The 20,763-nt window shown below is 41.1% G+C and overlaps 2 protein-coding genes across 2 annotated transcripts in view; both read right to left on the bottom strand.

Moving 5' to 3' along the window:
- The window catches only part of LOC105488673 (olfactory receptor family 56 subfamily A member 1), a 55,561-nt gene that overhangs the window by 1,593 nt on the left and 33,205 nt on the right, over positions 1–20,763 (bottom strand). The window lies entirely within an intron of this gene.
- On the bottom strand, positions 58–1,092 carry LOC112427867 (olfactory receptor 52L1). The gene is given in 2 exon segments (XM_024795042.2): positions 58–151; positions 153–1,092. Coding segments are annotated over 2 exon segments (981 nt in total). The 5' UTR covers positions 1,040–1,092.

The following is a 20,763-nucleotide window of genomic DNA, read 5'->3' as shown; positions in this document are numbered from 1 at the left end:
CTCCCGGCTATGTCCTCAGAAGGAGCCTCTGAAGGACACAATGAGAATATGTTCAGATCAATCCTTTTGTGTAAACACCCTGAGCACTCACTGGTGGATCTGCTGAGTCTTCACCCCATAGACAAGAGGACTGAGTGCAGGTGGCATGAGGTGTGGCCAGAAGAACATGGACATGATGGGGTACATGGTGACCAAAGTGGTGAGTGAGGAAGGAGAAAATTCCAGGGACATAGAAGACCAGGATGACACAAACATGAGATCCACATGTGCTAAAGGCCTTAAGGCGGGCCTCACTCCCTGGTACCTTCAGCACTGCCTGGAGGATGTGGGCATAGGAAACACCAATGGCCAGGACATCCAGCCCAATCACAAGCAAGGCCACAGTCAGCCCATAAGCTCGGTTGACTGTGGTTTCTGAGCAGGCAAGTTTTACAATAGCCATATGTTCACAATAAGCATGGCCTATGACGGTGGTTTGGCAGAAGATAAGTTTTTGCAACAGAATGGGGAAGGGGATGAGGACTAGTAATCCCCGCACCAGCACCGCCATTCCGATGCACCCTATGACTCCTGGATGCAGGATCGTGGAATGGTGCAAGGGGTGACAAATGGCTACATAGTGATCCAGAGCCATGGCCACAAGTACCCCTGACTCCATGGAGGAGAATGCATGGATGAAGAACATCTGGATCAGGCAGACAGTGTACACAATCTCATGGGCATGAACTAGGAGCACTGCAAGGGCTTTGGGTGCAGTGGAGGAGGCCAGAACCAGGTCAATGGCAGCTAGCATAGACAGGAAGAGGTACATAGGTTGCTGTAAGGATGGGTCCATCAAGATGATGAAGAGAATGGTAACATTGCCCACTAGAGCAAGGAGGTAAAAGATGCCCAGGGGCAGTGTGATCCAGTGCTGGCTTTCCTCTAAACCCGGAATCCCTACCAGGAAAAAAGAAGGCTGGGGTAGCCTCCAGCTTGAATTGATAAGGAGTATTTTCAACGGCTTGGAGAGGAAAGAGAAAAAAGAAACCAAAGTCATGATTTCTGCATTCCTGCTACATTATCACATTGTCCAAATTGGGCAGCCACCATCATGAGAAGAATAAAGTGACTTTACCTGCAACCGAAGGGAATAAAGTTAGCTACAGGGAAGAAAATCTCCTTTGGTGGAGATGATTGTTTTACAGGTGAGATATCCACATGTCTGAATTAATACAAGCTTAGTTTTGTTTAGAGATAAGAGTAAACATAAGTTGCTTTTGGAGAGATACTTAAACTCTACTAATCAGTTGCTTATATTTTGGAACTGTCAACTTCAAAGAGTTATTTTTATTAGCCTCTTGGCATTAACGACCACTGTAAATCAATCTGTTGTTTTTGAAATAGTCTTCCTCTGTTTCCATGACATGGCACTCTAGAGTTATTCCCCCCGTAGCCTCAGTCCCACCATTTTCTCTATGTTATTATGTCATTGATTCCAGGGATCCATCCTCTCCTTTCTTCCCTATTCTGTAATTATCTCTTAATTGACTTCATTTATTCCCATGGTTTTAACTGTTTATATACTTTTATTTCTTCCAAATTTATGTTTCTTTACCCAAATATCCTTCTGAAATATAAATTCATTTTTCCATTTGCTTTATGAATATCTGTACACCACATCCTCAATGTATTCAACATTGGATTAATTCACCTATTTTTCCCAAATTTGTTTTACTTACTTTTTGGCAATAATTTTGAATTACATCCCTAGCTACCTACACAACCCTAGCCAAAAACTTGAAACCTGTCTTTGCTCATAATCCTCATCCCCTTTCATTCATTCACCAATTCGCATTGACTTTATTTTAACCCCTCTTATATCCACTCCTTCTTCTCAACCCTCAATATCACTGCCTTAGTTCACACCCAACTTCTCTCACCTGGACTATTTCATAACATCTCTCTGCCTTTGCCATAAATACCTTCCCAATTCACTCTCAACTCTGAAGTCATGGATTTTTTCTAAAATGCAGATCTCACATATTACTCCTAAGATTAAAATCCTTTGGTGAATTTAATGCATGGAATAAAATCATACTTTGAGACTGGCATAAAAGGTTATCAAAAGTTATCTTTTGTGCATTACTTTTGTCTTACAGTTAATATATTTCTACATATATATTTTACTAATCATCCCTGCATTCTTGGAGTTATATGTATACACTAGGCTTACTTATGCCTTTTGTGGAATCTGTCTTCAAATTCCTTTATCTGAATTGGTCCTTCAAAATTCAAAGTGCACTGTCGCCCCTTAAAAGGACTCATTGCCTGTGTCAGATGAATACTGATTATGTTCAGAGCACTTTGTAATCTTCCTTTATTATCCATAACTTTCTGACATATCTCTAGAAATTCTATCATTGTCTTAACGGTTTGTTTTCTTAAAGAAACATATCTTATTATACTTTATTATTATAAGACAGCATGGTGAACATTTCACAATGTAGTGAGATAAATAAAGGCACTGGAGGAAAACAGACTTAGTTTAAATTTTGTCCATTTCATATTCTAGGAATAAAACCTTGGCAGGATACTAAAACTCTCTCAGTCTTGATTTCCTTATGTTATAAATAACATCAATCTTACAGGTTTATTGTAAATATTAATTAAGTAATGTATGTAAAGTCTTGATATGTAAATTAGTCTACAAATTATAGTTATAATTATTTTAATGATAGCAATAGAAGATGACTGAGAATTAGATCACAGGCTTCTTTCTTTTCTTCTTTGTCTCCATGACTCTCCTTCTCTTTTTCAAACTTTTTTTTTTTTTTTTATGTTTCTTTTTTTTTTTTTTTTTTTTTTAATTTATTTATTATTATTATACTTTAAGTTGGAGGGTACATGTGCATAACGTGCAGGTTTGTTACATATGTATACTTGTGCCATGTTGCTGTGCTGCACCCATCAACTCGTCATTTACATCAGGTATAACTCCCAGTGCAATCCCTCCCCCCTCCCCCCTCCCCATGATAGGCCCCGGTGTGTGATGTTCCCCTTCCTGAGTCCGAGTGATCTCATTGTTCAGTTCCCACCTATGAGTGAGAACATGCAGTGTTTGGTTGTCTGTTCTTGTGATAGTTTGCTAAGAATGATGGATTCCAGCTGCATCCAAGTCCCTACAAAGGACTCAAACTCATCCTTTTTGATGGCTGCATAGTATTCCATGGTGTATATGTGCCACATTTTCTTAATCCAATCTGTCACTGATGGACATTTGGGTTGATTCCAAGTCTTTGCTATTGTGAATAGTGCCGCAATAAACATACGTGTGCATGTGTCTTTATAGCAGCATAATTTATAATCCTTTGGGTATATACCCAGTAATGGGATGGCTGGGTCATATGGTACATCTAGTTCTAGATCCTTGAGGAATCGCCATACTGTTTTCCATAATGGTTGAACTAGTTTACAATCCCACCAACAGTGTAAAAGTGTTCCTATTTCTCCACATCCTCTCCAGCACCTGTTGTTTCCTGACTTTTTAATGATCGCCATTCTAACTGGTGTGAGATGATATCTCATTGTGGTTTTGATTTGCATTTCTCTGATGGCCAGTGATGATGAGCATTTTTTCATGTGTCTGTTGGCTGTATGTATGTCTTCTTTTGAGAAATGTCTGTTCATATCCTTTGCCCACTTTTTGATGGGGTTGTTTGTTTTTTTCTTGTAAATTTGTTTGAGTTCTTTGTAGGTTCTGGATATTAGCCCTTTGTCAGATGAGTAGATTGCAAAAATTTTCTCCCATTCTGTAGGTTGCCTGTTCACTCTGATGGTAGTTTCTTTTGCTGTGCAGAAGCTCTTTAGTTTAATGAGATCCCATTTGTCAATTTTGGCTTTTGCTGCCGTTGCTTTTGGTGTTTTAGACATGAAGTCTTTGCCCGTGCCTATGTCCTGAATGGTACTACCTAGGTTTTCCTCTAGGATTTTTATGGTATTAGGTCTAACATTTAAGTCTCTAATCCATCTTGAATTAATTTTCGTATAAGGAGTAAGGAAAGGATCCAGTTTCAGCTTTCTACTTATGGCTAGCCAATTTTCCCAGCACCATTTATTAAATAGGGAATCCTTTCCCCATTTCTTGTTTCTCTCAGGTTTGTCAAAGATCAAATGGCTGTAGATGTGTGGTATTATTTCTGAGGACTCTGTTCTGTTCCATTGGTCTATATCTCTGTTTTGGTACCAGTACCATGCTGTTTTGGTTACTGTAGCCTTGTAGTATAGTTTGAAGTCAGGTAGCGTGATGCCTCCAGCTTTGTTCTTTTGACTTAGTATTGTCTTGGAGATGCGGGCTCTTTTTTGGTTCCATATGAACTTTAAAGCAGTTTTTTCCAATTCTGTGAAGAAACTCATTGGTAGCTTGATGGGGATGGCATTGAATCTATAAATTACCTTGGGCAGTATGGCCATTTTCACGATATTGATTCTTCCTATCCATGAGCATGGTATGTTCTTCCATTTGTTTGTGTCCTCTTTGATTTCACTGAGCAGTGGTTTGTAGTTCTCCTTGAAGAGGTCCTTTACATCCCTTGTCAGTTGGATTCCTAGGTATTTGATTCTCTTTGAAGCAATTGTGAATGGAAGTTCATTCCTGATTTGGCTCTCTGTTTGTCTGGTACTGGTGTATAAGAATGCTTGTGATTTTTGCACATTAATTTTGTATCCTGAGACTTTGCTGAAGTTGCTTATCAGCTTAAGGAGATTTTGGGCTGAGATGATGGGGTTTTCTAAATATACAATCATGTCATCTGCAAACAGGGACAATTTGACTTCTTCTTTTCCTAACTGAATACCCTTGATTTCTTTCTCTTGCCTGATTGCCCTAGCCAGAACTTCCAACACTATGTTGAATAGGAGTGGTGAGAGAGGGCATCCCTGTCTTGTGCCAGTTTTCAAAGGGAATTTTTCCAGTTTTTGCCCATTCAGTATGATATTGTCTGTGGGTTTGTCATAAATAGCTCTTATTATTTTGAGGTACGTTCCATCAATACCGAATTCATTGAGCGTTTTTAGCATGAAGGGCTGTTGAATTTTGTCAAAAGCCTTTTCTGCATCAATTGAGATAATCATGTGGTTCTTGTCTTTGGTTCTGTTTATATGCTGGATTATGTTTATTGATTTGCGAATGTTGAACCAGCCTTGCATCCCAGGGATGAAGCCCACTTGATCATGGTGGATAAGCTTTTTGATGTGTTGCTGAATCCGGTTTGCCAGTATTTTATTGAGGATTTTTGCATCGATGTTCATCAGGGATATTGGTCTAAAATTCTCTTTTTTTGTTGTGTCTCTGCCAGGCTTTGGTATCAGGATGATGTTGGCCTCATAAAATGAGTTAGGGAGGATTCCCTCTTTTTCTATTGATTGGAATAGTTTCAGAAGGAATGGTACCAACTCTTCCTTGTACCTCTGGTAGAATTCAGCTGTGAATCCATCTGGTCCTGGACTTTTTTTGGTTGGTAGACTATTAATTGTTGCCTCAATTTCAGAGCCTGCTATTGGTCTATTCAGGGATTCAACTTCTTCCTGGTTTAGTCTTGGAAGAGTGTAAGTGTCCAGGAAATTATCCATTTCTTCTAGATTTTCCAGTTTATTTGCGTAGAGGTGTTTATAGTATTCTCTGATGGTAGTTTGTATTTCTGTGGGGTCGGTGGTGATATCCCCTTTATCATTTTTAATTGCATCGATTTGATTCTTCTCTCTTTTCTTCTTTATTAGTCTGGCTAGTGGTCTGTCAATTTTGTTGATCTTTTCAAAAAACCAACTCCTGGATTCATTGATTTTTTGGAGGGTTTTTTGTGTCTCTATCTCCTTCAGTTCTGCTCTGATCTTAGTTATTTCTTGCCTTCTGCTAGCTTTCGAATGTGTTTGCTCTTGCTTCTCTAGTTATTTTAATTGCGATGTTAGAGTGTCAATTTTAGATCTTTCCTGCTTTCTCTTGTGGGCATTTAGTGCTATAAATTTCCCTCTACACACTGCTTTAAATGTGTCCCAGAGATTCTGGTATGTTGTATCTTTGTACTCATTGGTTTCAAAGAACATCTTTATTTCTGCCTTCATTTCGTTATGTACCCAGTAGTCATTCAAGAGCAGGTTGTTCAGTTTCCATGTAGTTGAGCGGTTTTGATTGAGTTTCTTAGTCCTGAGTTCTAGTTTGATTGCACTGTGGTCTGAGAGACAGTTTGTTATAATTTCTGTTCTTGTACATTTGCTGAGGAGTGCTTTACTTCCAATTACGTGGTCAATTTTGGAGTAAGTATGATGTGGTGCTGAGAAGAATGTATATTCTGTTGATTTGGGGTGGAGAGTTCCATAGATGTCTATTAGGTCTGCTTGCTGCAGAGATGAGTTCAATTCCTGGATATCCTTGTTAACTTTCTGTCTCGTTGATCTGTCTAATGTTGACAGTGGAGTGTTGAAGTCTCCCACTATTATTGTATGGGAGTCTAAGTCTCTTTGTAAGTCTCTAAGGACTTGCTTTATGAATCTGGGTGCTCCTGTATTGGGTGCATATATATTTAGGATAGTTAGCTCTTCCTGTTGAATGGATCCCTTTACCATTATGTAATGGCCTTCTTTGTCTCTTTTGATCTTTGATGGTTGAAAGTCTGTTTTATCAGAGACTAGTATTGCAACCCCCGCTTTTTTTTGTTCTCCATTTGCTTGGTAAATCTTCCTCCATCCCTTTATTTTGAGCCTATGTATGTCTCTGCGTGTGAGATGGGTCTCCTGAATACAGCAGACTGATGGTTCTTGACTCTTTATCCAGTTTGCCAGTCTGTGTCTTTTAATTGGAGCATTTAGTCCATTTACATTTAAGGTTAATATTGTTATGTGTGAACTTGATCCTGCCATTATGATATTAACTGGTTATTTTGCTCGTTAGTTGATGCAGTTTCTTCCTAGCCTCGATGGTCTTTACATTTTGGCATGTTTTTGCAATGGCTGGTACCGGTTGTTCCTTTCCATGTTGAGTGCTTCCTTCAGGGTCTCTTGTAAGGCAGGCCTAGTGGTGACAAAATCTCTAAGCATTTGCTTATCTGTAAAGGATTTTATTTCTCCTTCACTTATGAAACTTAGTTTGGCTGGATATGAAATTCTGGGTTTAAAATTCTTTTCTTTAAGAATGTTGAATATTGGCCCCCACTCTCTTCTGGCTTGGAGAGTTTCTGCTGAGAGATCTGCTGTTAGTCTGATGGGCTTCCCTTTGTGGGTAACCCGACCTTTCTCTCTGGCTGCCCTTAAGATTTTTTCCTTCATTTCAACTTTGGTGAATCTGGCAATTATGTGTCTTGGAGTTGCTCTTCTCGAGGAGTATCTTTGTGGCGTTCTCTGTATTTCCTGGATTTGAATGTTGGCCTGCCCTACTAGGTTGGGGAAGTTCTCCTGGATGATATCCTGAAGAGTGTTTTCCAACTTGGTTCCATTTTCCCCCTCACTTTCAGGCACCCCAATCAGACGTAGATTTGGTCTTTTTACATAATCCCATACTTCTTGCAGGCTTTGTTCATTTCTTTTTCTTCTGTTTTCTTTTGGTTTCTCTTCTCGCTTCATTTCATTCATTTGATCCTCCATCGCTGATACTCTTTCTTCCAGTTGATCGAGTCGGTTACTGAAGCTTGTGCATTTGTCACGTATTTCTCGTGTCATGGTTTTCATCTCTTTCATTTCGTTTAGGACCTTTTCTGCATTAATTACTCTAGCCATCAATTCTTCCACTTTTTTTTCAAGATTTTTAGTTTCTTTGCGCTGGGTACGTAATTCCTCCTTTAGCTCTGAGAAATTTGATGGACTGAAGCCTTCTTCTCTCATCTCGTCAAAGTCATTCTCCGTCCAGCTTTGATCCGTTGCTGGCGATGAGCTGCGCTCCTTTGCCGGGGGAGATGCGCTCTTATTTTTTGAATTTCCAGCTTTTCTGCCCTGCTTTTTCCCCATCTTTGTGGTTTTATCTGCCTCTGGTCTTTGATGATGGTGATGTACTGATGGGGTTTAGGTGTAGGTGTCCTTCCTGTTTGATAGTTTTCCTTCTAACAGTCAGGACCCTCAGCTGTAGGTCTGTTGGAGATTGCTTGAGGTCCACTCCAGACCCTGTTTGCCTGGGTATCAGCAGCAGAGGCTGCAGAAGATAGAATATTTCTGAACAGCGAGTGTACCTGTCTGATTCTTGCTTTGGAAGCTTCCTCTCAGGGGTGTACTCCTCCCTGTGAGGTGTGGGGTGTCAGACTGCCCCTAGTGGGGGATGTCTCCCAGTTAGGCTACTCAGGGGTCAGGGACCCACTTGAGCAGGGAGTCTGTCCCTTCTCAGATCTCAACCTCCGTGCTGGGAGATCCACTGCTCTCTTCAAAGCTGTCAGACAGAGTTCTTTGCGTCTGCAGAGGTGTCTGCTGCGTTTGTTTAGTTTACTGTGCCTGGTCCCCAGAGGTGGAGTCTACAGAGACAGGCAGGTTTCCTTGAGCTGCTGTGAGCTCCACCCAGTTCGAGCTTCCCAGCAGCTTTGTTTACCTACTTAAGCCTCAGCAATGGCGGGCGCCCCTCCCCCAGCCTTGCTGCTGCCTTGCCGGTAGATCACAGACTGCTGCGCTAGCAATGAGGGAGTCTCCGTGGGTGTGGGACCCTCCCGGCCAGGTGTGGGATATGATCTCCTGGTGTGCCTGTTGCTTAAAGCGCAGTATTGGGGTGGGAGTTACCCGATTTTCCAGGTGTTGTGTGTCTCAGTTCCCCTGGCTAGGAAAAGGGACTCCCTTCCCCCTTGCGCTTCCCAGGTGAGGCAATGCCTCGCCCTGCTTCAGCTCTCGCTGGTCGGGCTGCAGCAGCTGACCAGCACCGATCGTCCGGCACTCCCCAGTGAGATGAACCCAGTACCTCAGTTGAAAATGCAGAAATCACCGGTCTTCTGTGTTGCTCGCGCTGGGAGTTGGAGACTGGAGCTGCTCCTATTCGGCCATCTTCTCTTTTTCAAACTTTTGATATGTTTACCTCTCATCATGATAACAATTCAGTGTCTTTGACAACCCCATGTTAACATGAAGTAGCAAGATGTTGTGTTTAACCTTGTCCATGGGATTCACCCTTGAAATACTAAAAGAAAAAAACTTGAAACTGGATACGTGTGTGTCTGTATGTTTGTCCTTAAAGGACAGTAGTCGTCTGAAATAACTGTATTTTTCTCTATTGGGATGGTGGTGCACATGTGCGTGTAAAGATTAAAAAGTCAAGAATGACTTAGTTCTTGTGGATAATGCATCTATAGATTACTCAGAGTGCTTTTTGTACAAATTAATGATGACAATCATATTGCCCCAAAACTCTGAATATGATAGCTATAAAGTCTGAAATGCCACGTGGGCATATATCTCCCAGGCTTTTCTGTTTTTCTTCTAGAGTCAACTTGAAATAACAACGACATTTTTATTGAGACATCCAGGGGAATCTCATTATCTTACAAAAATTCACCTTTCAGTGCTTAACATTCCACGTAGAAAGTCCATTGTCTTTTTTGCCTACCTCCTTCTGTTGCACACTTCAGCCCATTTCTCATTTTTTAGCTAAGAAGTCAGAGAACAGTTGTGCATTTCTGGAAGGCACTCAAGACATGAATAGTAGTAGTGTGAGCAGAGCAGTGAGGCTAAAACCAAACTACAGAGGGTGAAGCAGAGAAGCAGAGACACATGGAACTGAGTATAACCTGCTTCTACTTTGTGTTGTATGACTCGTAAGCCTAGCGTAAAAGTCTACAACTGCTTAGTAAATGTTAATTTTTTTTACTTATTTTAACTTGATTTCTGACTCAGAGTAGGGGGGGATGGGAGGTGGATAAGGCATAAAAAAAATCACCTATTGAGCACAATGTACACTATTCAGGTGATGGGTACACTAAAAGCCCAGACTTCATCACTATACAATTCATCCATGTAACCAAAACCACTTGTACTCTTAAAGCTCTTGAATTTTTTTAAAATAAATTGTAATTAATTATTATTAAACAGGAGGTCCCTCTATGATTCTTAGAGGAAAAGCGGAAAGGACTTTATTCCCAGGAACCTAAAGGCAAAGCTGTATTTAGTTCTTCAACCACAAAGCAGAGGACAATTACCAAAGAGTAGATGTTGTTCAATTGGTACTTATTCATCTAATTCAATCCAAGCAAACTTTCTTTTGTGAAGTTGTGCTCAGATTCTGTAAGGTAGTATGACATATCTCCTTTTCTTTCCTATCATAACGCCTTTACCACTTTGTCCCTGCATTAAGACCTCACACTCTAAGCCAGGCATCATGTCAGTCTTTAAAGAGCAGGGACTCTGCATTACTTATTTCAGCAACCCCAGGGTGAGCTCCAGAAGCACCCTGAATCTAGTCGGTAATCAGTAATGTTGGCTGAATAAGTAAACACTCATATGATTAGATTAAAAAATAAATAAGTGTATTAGTGTCTTAAAAGACTGAGAAATACAGGAAGGTGATAAGGCAGAGGCTAAATGTAAGCATAGGAATCATGTAGCAAACAGTGGCGTGTCTTTTGAGGGGGTCACTGATTGAGCCTCAATATTCCTCACCTTAAGTGATGCTCTGGGTGCTTCATGGCAGAAAGAGATCTGCTGAATCTCTGCCATAAGAGAAGGTGGTGAAATCCTGGATGTGTTCAGTAATAAGAGGGTTCCTTTGGTCCCTAGTAATCACTCTGCACTGCTTCTAGCAGGAAGAGAATCTCCATCTATGGGATATGATCAGGCCCTCTCTCCTCAATCTCCTTCTTAACAGTGTCCTGAACTCTATGATAGTGGGAGAAAAACGAGGCAAGAACTTACAGAAACTGTAGGGGAGGGAGGGCACAGAAAGAGTGGGTCCATGATAATGACCTAATAAAAGAGGAAGATACAGAAATCAAACACTAGGAGGCAGAGCTCCACTCACAACATGGATAATAAAGTAAGCCTGGCACAGGGCAGTGTCCTCCTGGTCTCTGGGCTCTCTTTGATGATGTGCCCTTTAAAGTCTTGGATCAGCCTGGAGGGAGACTCCACAACACAGAAAGAACTAGGAAAGGGAGAAAATTTTCAGACTCTGGAAGGTCTGGGAATTTTCATGAAGAGTTTTCTGGAAAATTCAAGAAGGTTCCACTACAGCCCTCCCTGCTCAGCCCCAGGAACTCCCTAAGTCTCCAGTTCAATCACCATGACGACCTCCTGCCCTAGTTTGTGGGTAACAATGATGAAGAGGATTTTCTATTCAGAATGGCTGTACAGCGGTCTCTGAATGTCAAAGGGACATCAAATGCATCCCTTGAGGTCTGTGCAGCTAAAATTTTCCAAAGTTATGAAACGTGAGTACTGGCTGGGGCAAGACTTGGGTAGAGGTAGCAAATCAGCTGTATCTACATGCACAATACATATGGTGAGGATGCCACCTAGGACCATTCCAAATGGCCCTGTGAATGCCTCAGGCTGACCATGAAGGCTTAAAGACATTGGTAGGTGTCTGTAGGCTCACAGATTAACTCTCAACCCTCCCCTAATCCTTTTCCATCTATATTCTTTTCTCTCCCTTTCCCCCACTCTCATAGAGTCCAGACCACTGTTAAGAAGGAGATTAAAGAGAAAGGGACAGGTCACATTTCACAGAAAAGCCTCCATATCCACTAGCATCTAAATGGTAGAAGCCAAGAGGAGAAAGTTTATTTGAGGAGTCAGGCTGGGAGAGAACAACTATTCTAAGTCAGAGGGAAATAAGCTTAAGACTACTAAGACGTGTCAGACCAGAGGTATTGGGAGAGCCACACTAGACAAGCCGAGAAATAACCCCTGTCACAAGGGCTCTGAGAAGGGCAGAATTCAGCTGGCAATAGTCTTCCCCCAACTATAGACCCAGAAACTGACCTCATTTTCCACTGCTGAATTCCTGTGAACCAACTTGTCACTGTTTCTGTCATCTTCATCTGAAAAGAAAGTTTATTCTTGATATTTTCCCAGGGCTGTGATGGTGACTGTGAGCACCACTGGGCAAGCAGGATGTTATTACCAATTGGCAGGTCCCAGAGGACTCATAGACAACCTGGACAAAGCCCAAGTTAGTCCCCAGATTGGCTGGAAAGGCACAGAGCTAAGGATACATACAGCTCACAGGGATGGGTGTTTGGGCAGAGAGGCCAAGTAGGGAGTGGCTCCTGCACGTAACCACATGGATCATGTCTGTGCAGTGTTGGTCATTACCCGTAAGCCTGTACATCCTGACAGTGTGCTAGGAAACCTCATGCAGTGAGCTGGGAAATTTCACATTGCTCTGTGAGCTCAGACTTCTCATTCTCACAGAACAATCTTGGATCCCAGTAAATTATTTAGAGGATGCTGTTGTTCAAAGTGCTCATTCTTTCAGATGCTGGGGGTGTCAGCTACTGGAAGTTCATAACTAAGTCACTCCCCTTTGGCCAAAGAGAGAGCCTTCGCCAAAGGTTACTTTTCCTTCTCCAGCTCAGTTCACACCCAGTGACGGCTGATATAAGAATACAAAATCTTGACTCTCTTTCTTTAATCTTAAACAACACTGAAGAGTCATCCTAGCTTGAGAGGTCCCATTGGGTTGACTGAGTCATTTGAGACAACTAAATCATAGTTTAATTTCTTCTTCTGCCCCATTTTGCTCCTCTCACTCCCTGACAATCATTGTTCTCCTGTATGTTTCTCGATAAACTTCCTGCATGCAAATCTCTGCTTCAGAGTCTGCTTCTGAAAAAAGACAAATGCTGCCTGCCTCAGGTGAGTTGAGAATTTTGCCTCTCTTCTGTAGGATTGTGACAAACCCAGGGGCCTCAACCCCATTGCCATGGTGCCTGTGGGACAAATAGGGCTTCTCCAACAGTCCATCCCAGGAAGTTCCCAATGAGATGGGCTGAGGCCTTCTCGATCTTATTTTTCCATCACCAAGCAGATCTTTTCCTTGGTCCCATCTCTGTTAACCAGTAACAGCTTCCCACTGAAGTAACAGAGCTTCTCCACTACGTGGAGCGATGCTTCCCACTCCACCTAGTAGCCACATTCTCCTTGGGAATAAATAAGTAGATGGCAGATTGGTAGATTAGGTATCTACCAATTCCAGATAGTCTATTAGATGTTTATAAATATCTATATGATAAAATGGTTTTCACTAGTCATGGGATGACATATATTAAGTACATAGGACCTCCCCAGTCTGGGGAGTTCAGAAAAGCCCACCCTATTCAAGTTAGTGCCCATAAGAATTGGTTAAAAGTGAAGGGAGGTGTGGGGATAGGCTGAGGATACAAACCTGTGAAGCAGGAGGAAAGGCACCCTGGTATTTTTGAAGACCTGAAAGGATTGTTAAAATTTGCAATTTTAGTACTCAGGAACTGAGCCTAGAGTTTAAGCAGGAACCGGAGCATGCTGGGTCTTTTAGGCCGTGTTAAAAGGCCATGGAACACCATAAAGAATTTTAAGCAGAGGATTGACACATGATCAAAATCTCATTAACAAAATATCATCCTATGAGAATGGATGAGAAGAGGTCAAGAGTAGACGGTGGGAGACCTGTTAAAAAGCAAATGCAGCCATCTCTGGAAAGATGATACTCTTTTTTACACTCTGAGGAAGTCCACCCTCACCCATTTTTTTCATCAACAATGGTAGTTGTCCTAAAGAGTGTTGGACCTTCCTAGACTCAGCTTTCCTCTGTTTTCTGAGAAAGTAAAAACCTGTTTCCCAAAGGTGAGAATTAAGTGTAAATATATGAAGGTACATTTATAAGTTGGAAGACACAAACTGGCCCTTCCATTTTGCCTAATATGTTATAACTTGCCCTATACTCTATAGCAGCCCTATAATGACTATAAGAGAAATATTAATATAATGCAAACCACATGTCATTTTAAATTTTTAGTAGCCATCTTTAAAAAGTGAAAGAAAACATGTAAAATTGAATTTAATATGTTATTTTACTTAGCATATCTGAAATAGTATCACTTTAACATGTAACCAATATTTTTTTTAAACTCTGAACTTTTTATTGGCCTCCTGCTCCCTAAATGGTACTCTGCCTCTGCTGGCTTAATGTCTCAGAACTTTGGTGTCATTGGTCTCAGACACCACTTTGCCGTCCACTATCTGGCGGGTGGTAGTCTTTTGAATGGTTTGCATGGAGTTGGGGCTGTCCAAGGCAACAACCAAGATTGAAGTCTTCATTGTCTTCCAGCAGGTGGCGGTAGGTGGCCATCTCAGCCTCCAGCTTGACCTTGATGTTCAGCAGGGCTTACTACTCCTGGGCCTAGCGCTGCCTCTCTGCTCAGGTCTGTGCCAGCTCTGACTCCAGGTGCAGCAGGATCCCGTTGAGCTGCTCCATCTGCAGGGCATACCGGGCCTCCAACTCCCTCAGGCTGTTCTCTAAGCTGGCTTTCAGATTTCTCATCCAGTCCAGGTCTATCTCCAAAGACTGGACTGTATGTCTCAGTTCCATGAGCATCATCTCAGCAGCTCCGACCTTAGCGGACTGCGTGTGACCACTGTGGTGCTCCCCTCAACCTGCGAAACCAGTACTTGTCCAGCTTCTCTCAGTTCTTCCCAGCCAGCTCGTCGTATTGCACCTAATGTCTGCCATGATCTTGGCGCGGTCCTGAGATTTGGGGGCATCTATCTCCATGGTCAACCCAGATCTGGCAATCTGGGCTTGTAGGCCTTTTACTTCCTCTTCATGGTTCTTCATGAAGAGCAGCTCCTCCTTGACAGCCTCGATCTCTGTCTCCAACTGCAGCTGAGTGACATTGGTGTTATCAACGACCTTGTGGAGCCCATGGAAGTCACTCTCCGCAGACTGGCACATGACCAGCTCTGTCTCATACTTGATTCTAAAGTCAGCAGCCGCAAGATGGGCATTTTTGATCTGCAGAATGATGCGGGCATAGTCCACAGTATTTGCGAAGATCTGAGCCCTTAGGTACTCAAAGGTCTTGAAGTAACACCCCCAGTCTCTGACCCAGGGTCCCTTCCTCTCCAGATGCTCCTGGATTTTGCTCTCCAGCTTCCAATTCTCAGTCTCCAGGCTCCTCACTCTGTCCACCTAGGAGGCCCGGCAGTCATTCAGGCCTTGCATGGTCTCCTTCTCATCTTGGATGCCTCCCATTCCTGCCAGACCCCTGGCCATCCCTGTGGCCAGGCCCCCAGACTTCAAGCCACCTAGAAGCTGATGAACCAGAACGTAGAGATCAGGGAACCCGAGCCCCCCCACCCCCGCCCCCAGCACCTGCATAGATGCTGGCTGCACTGCTGATCTGCCGGGTGCTGTAGCTGGGCAGTTGGACTCACCCCAGGGACCGGTAGTTGGTGGAGAAGGTGGAGTGAGAGGTGAAACTCCTGCTATGCAGGTAGGAGAGTGAGAGAACAGGACTCAGGCTTTGCTGACAACCACTTTAACATGTAGTCAATATTTTAAAGTATGAAAGAGCTATTTTGTATTATTCATTCTTTTTGTACTAAGCCTTCAAAATCAGTTGTGCACTTTACAATTATAGTATGTTGCAATTTGAACTGGCCACTTCTCAAGGCCTCAATAGCCACATATGGCTCTTAACTACTGTATTGAACAGCAGAGGTCTAGAGTTATGGGAAACTAAACTCTCCTTTTATTTTCCTTAGGATACAAGTTTAATCTTGGTGTTGGTCACATGGCACCATGTCTCTTGAGTTGGATTGGATGCAGGAATTTTTTTAATTTGTTCAATCTCTGGGTCAGGTCAAAATTACAGTTTTCATTTTCTTTTGCAATACTACCCATCAAAGTTTTTGGGGATTTCTTTTATTATGTTTTTAATTGACAGATTAAATTTCAAGTGTTTATTGTGTACAACATGTTTTAAAGTATATATACAGTGTGGAATAGTTAAATCTAGCTAATTAGCATATGCACTACCTCACATAGCTATCATTTGTGTAGGGAGAACACCACTAAATGTTCACTATCTTTTCATTTTTCAAGAATACAATATGTCATCATTAACTATAGTCACCATGCTGTGCAATAGATTTCTCGAACAGCCTCCTCTAATCTAACTGTAATTATTTATCTTTTGACAAACATCTCTCAATCCCTCCCTCCCACTTAACTATCCAGACTCTGGTAACCACCATTCTACTGTTTAAGACTTTATAGAAAACTTTTTCATATTCTTCATTTGAGTGAGATCATGTGGTATTTGTTTTTTTTTTTTTGTCTTAATATTTCACTTAATATAATGTCCTCCAGACTCATCCATACCATACCACATGACAGGATTTTGTTTCCCTTTATAGCAGAAAATTAAATCAGTATGTCAAAGAGATAACTATACTCCCATGTTTACTGCAGCACTGTTTCCAATAGCAACATATGGAATCAACCTAATGCTATCAATAGATGAATGGGAGAAAGAATATATATATATATTCTATATACATACACACACACACACACACACATATATATATATATATATGTGTGTGTATATATATATTAGACTGGTCTTTCTGATTTCACAATGGGAAGACCTCATTTAGAACAGGGGTGATCAACAAATCCACAGTTAGCTTAGCTTAGCTCCTCACAGAATCTCTACCAGGGATTAGGACTTTTCAGCAACCTATAACCCAGCTTCTTTGTCTTAAAGTAGACATTACTCTTCCCCTACCTCTACCTTAAACCAGTGAAGTTTTTATTTTTTTTTTTTTTAAGAACCAATGTGGCTATTCAGTAAAGAACTCCAAAATTTCTAGATACTTCCAAATGTGGTAATAGGAGCACCATTCTTTCATATAAGATTTATTTGGAAACTACAACTAGATGTTGTTAACAAAGGATGACGAAAGGTAGAATTGGAATTAGAAACAACTACAGCTTCAGATATACATCCAAATAAAAGCCTATTTATTCTGTTAGTCAGACTATACATACTTGTGGCCAGATTCCAAAGAAATAAGTCTATTTCTCTAGAGGCATTGGCTTTGTTTCCTGTTAGATATTATATTCTTTTTGCTGGGGCAACGAACAAAAGATTAAAATTGACCCCATGCCCAGTCTGAAGTTTTCTGAGGAGTATTGTGGCTTGAGCAATGGAAAAGGTTTTCTGTCCCAGACAGAGAAGCAGGAAAGAACACTGAGAGCAAGGGCACTGAGATGGGAAGCCCAGCAGGGAGAAATCAAGGCAGTTGGGATTAATGGCCCTATCTTTTCTGGTGCTTCCATGGCAATCTTCTCTAGGAGGGGTGAATTATAGTTGATAACATAAACTCACTGAGTCTCCTAGTCTACAGCTGTCATAGACAATAATGAAGGTATAGATGTAATTCAAGAACCTTCATTCTGGAAATCTCAGTTTTGTTTAAATGGGTAGTGTACAGTTCACATTAACAAAAACTTTTCCCCATGGAAAAGCAGGGATACAGCAGATTTTGGGATATTGGCGATATTGGCAGAATCTGAATCTTCAGCCCCAGATCTGCTGCATTTCTACCAGAAGAATTACTTCTTCATGCTTATATGGAACACCTGGGTCCCTACAAGACTCTCATCCTTATAATTTTCCTGGTTCCAAAGCAGACCTAGCAGCTCAAGGATGCTGTACTGTAAGTACTACTTGTGACTGTTTAATGCACCATCAGACCTCCCCACTCTGAGGTTCCAGAAGCTATTTTCCTGTCCAGAGCTCCACTCTGCCACTTCTCTCCCCACAGCCCACCAGGGCTAAGGCTATTTTAGGCATCTGATCCCAGAGCATAGGCCTATTCTTCAGGGAGGCATGGGCAGAAAACCCAGAAGATAAAATCCAATATTGGGATAGTGGTGAACAGAAAGAAAGTTGAGGGAACATCCAGGAGACTTGAGGCATTATAAATAAAAACCATATATATTTGAAAAACAAATATTTCTAGACTTAGGAGAGAGAGAACTTCATTTCAGACTTTAGGTATACTCTTAGAAAAATTATGTTTAAATGAGAATTACATAGTATCCATAAACCGGGGCCATTTTATTATAGCCAGTATATAAGAATGGGCTATAAAGCATAACATATTGCAGACATATCATTTCCCTAATACCTACATCACAGTGGCTTCAAAATTGGAATGGGCAAGTGGAATATTTGTTATTAATAAGAGCATGAAAATCCAACTCACTCACTGGACAGGTATAAGATTTGTCCAAATATGTGTGACAGTGAAGGAAAAATGCCTTGGAAAGCCTCTTGGTACCAGCAGTAGGAGTGAGGAAGCTGGAGAGGATGCCGAGACATAATCCTTTCTCTTTCTCACCTCACAAGGCTGGGCTCCAAGAATGAGATGGTGGGAAGACAATTGTGTTGCAGACAATGGTGCATAACTGGGTGAGATTTTACCTATGTCACTTTGAACTTCTCTCTCTGTCCTCCAAAGGAAACCTTGGGTTGGGTATCAGCCTCACCTCCTCTGGCCAAGCTAGGACTGACCATAAATAATGCCTGAGGATAGAGATGGTTTCGTTACACACTACCTATTACCTTCCAACCCTACTCCTCTTCCTAGAGAAAAGAAAAGATCCCAGGGAGATTCCTGCTGCGGTCTGATTTGTGTATTGTCTGTGTGCCTGAACCAGAGGCCCTCATTTGGGAAGAGTCTGAATTAGGAAGGATAATAAAGCAAAGAAAGGGGAAATTATGATAGAAAGGAGAGTGGCAGACGAAAGTGATAACACCAAGGAAAGAGACTATCACTCTTTTCTATTAAAAATGCTTCAGAAGCAGCGAGTAATAACCAAACAACTTTTCTCAGATGAAGTGCCAAGTGATACCTGATTTTGAGAGAAGTTGCAGAAGTTGTTCTACCCCAAGAAGAAAAGTTGTACTAAAATAAGAACCCAATAGGACACTCTGGAGAAAATTTGTAATACAGAATTTGTGGACTCTGTTTATTTCATTTGATATTTTATAGGTAAACTGAGAATGAGGATTCTTCACACTGCTTTGAGCAGGGATTGCAAAGCAGTGAAGCCTCTGCACACTGTGTGGTCATGAATCACGAAGATAATTTACCAAGACAGTTGCTTGGACATGGTGAAAAGTTTCCTAGTTTATAATTATTGTGTCGTCTCTCTCAAACATACCAGATGGGATTGTTGCTACAATTTGGAGGGACAAGTGGCATTGGAAGCCTGGTAACCTTAAAGAATGTGATCACTGGAGTGGTATAGCCACGTATCTTCAATGGCCGTCCCTACGTGTTTCAGAAGGAAAGCTTGTGGAGAGCCTCGTGGTGCACCCAGACTGAAATGGATATAAATCGGCTATGTTAAACTAAAAGTCCTATGGGGCACCCAATTGCTTGGAGTTCCTACATGATAACCCTCATGTAAGCAATAGAACTTCTCAAGAAAATAAACTAGTGACAAAAACAACTAGAGAGACAGAGGAGGACTCAAATTCCATGGATACCTTATACACCAAGGTAAATAAGGTATGCAATAATGGCCAGCCTATTATTCAGAGCGCAGCAGGGGAAGCAGCATGCTTGGGGAAATAATAATAATAAATAATTCAACGCATATAATTTAATGTGTATATACTCATTATACAAAAACTTTTATTAGTTAATTCGCTCTTCGAAAAAACAATAAAAAATAAATTAACACCATTTTCAAGGTAATAAAGCCAGAATCTATGAGTTTAGCCAAAGTTCATGAAATCTGAGTACACAAATTTAGCCAAATTATTTTATCTGAGAATACAATTTCCATTGTCCAGACTGTCTCAATCCTAATGGTCTTCACTGTATAGAGGTTCATTTTGTGCTGGCTCAAAATAAGGCTCTGTGTTGGGTACTATAAGGACACATAATAGTATAAGATTTTATTGCTGTTTCCAATTAGTTATCAAAGAAAATGAGAGATAAGAGATCATTTATAAAATGTTCTACACATTTTGTTCAATATATTTTTATTTTAAATTTATCTGTATAAGGGACAGTAAAAGTAGCCATGCCGAATTTTAAAGATGAATAAAATACTCTCAACCTAAAAGAAGCTTATGACAGTGTCAGAGAAAGAAATACAGCCACACAAGATGCAAGAATAATGATTCCAGTCAGGAGGATCAGGAAAGGAAGACCTACTGTGGGAGGTGGCATTTGAATTAAACCTGGTAGGAAAGATGGGGTTTGGCAAATGGTGATAATGGTAAAAGAAGGCTTATCTGAGAAGCATCAAATGATTGAAAAGAGAGAGAGCAAAATGGGAATAAGTAGTTTTCAAGAAATAATGAGCAGTTCATTTGGGCTACAGTGGCAGAGAAAACAAAGTTTAAGATAAGTCAAAAGTATGTTAGGGCTATTGTATAGGAGGCCTGTAATAAAAGAAGTGCTGTAACATAAAATTTTTTAAACACTGTAGAGATATTAATTTTAATACAAGTCATTCAGCAAAGATAAGCTTCAGTACAAATGAAAGTAGGATAGTCCAGTTGGGACAGTTGTCAAACAATGCTTGGACAAATGACGAACTTGAAATCTTAACTTACATCCCCAAAACAGACAGATTAAAACTGTTTAATATTCCTTGAATATACTGAACTGTGTGGCATCATTAAGAAGGAAATGCCAAAATAGTAGAATACACTATTCTGTGAAAAACAAACCCTAGAACTTTCAGGTCTGGGAAACTGTTGGCAGCTTTGCCAGCCACAGCTCAGGAGGGAGGCTGCAGCAAACAGCAACAGAGGGAAT

This window comes from Macaca nemestrina, chromosome 12 (assembly GCF_043159975.1).
Source record: "Macaca nemestrina isolate mMacNem1 chromosome 12, mMacNem.hap1, whole genome shotgun sequence".
Lineage (NCBI taxonomy): Eukaryota > Metazoa > Chordata > Mammalia > Primates > Cercopithecidae > Macaca > Macaca nemestrina.
Note: the sequence above shows the minus strand (reverse complement) of the source record. Positions and strands in the feature narration are given on the sequence as shown.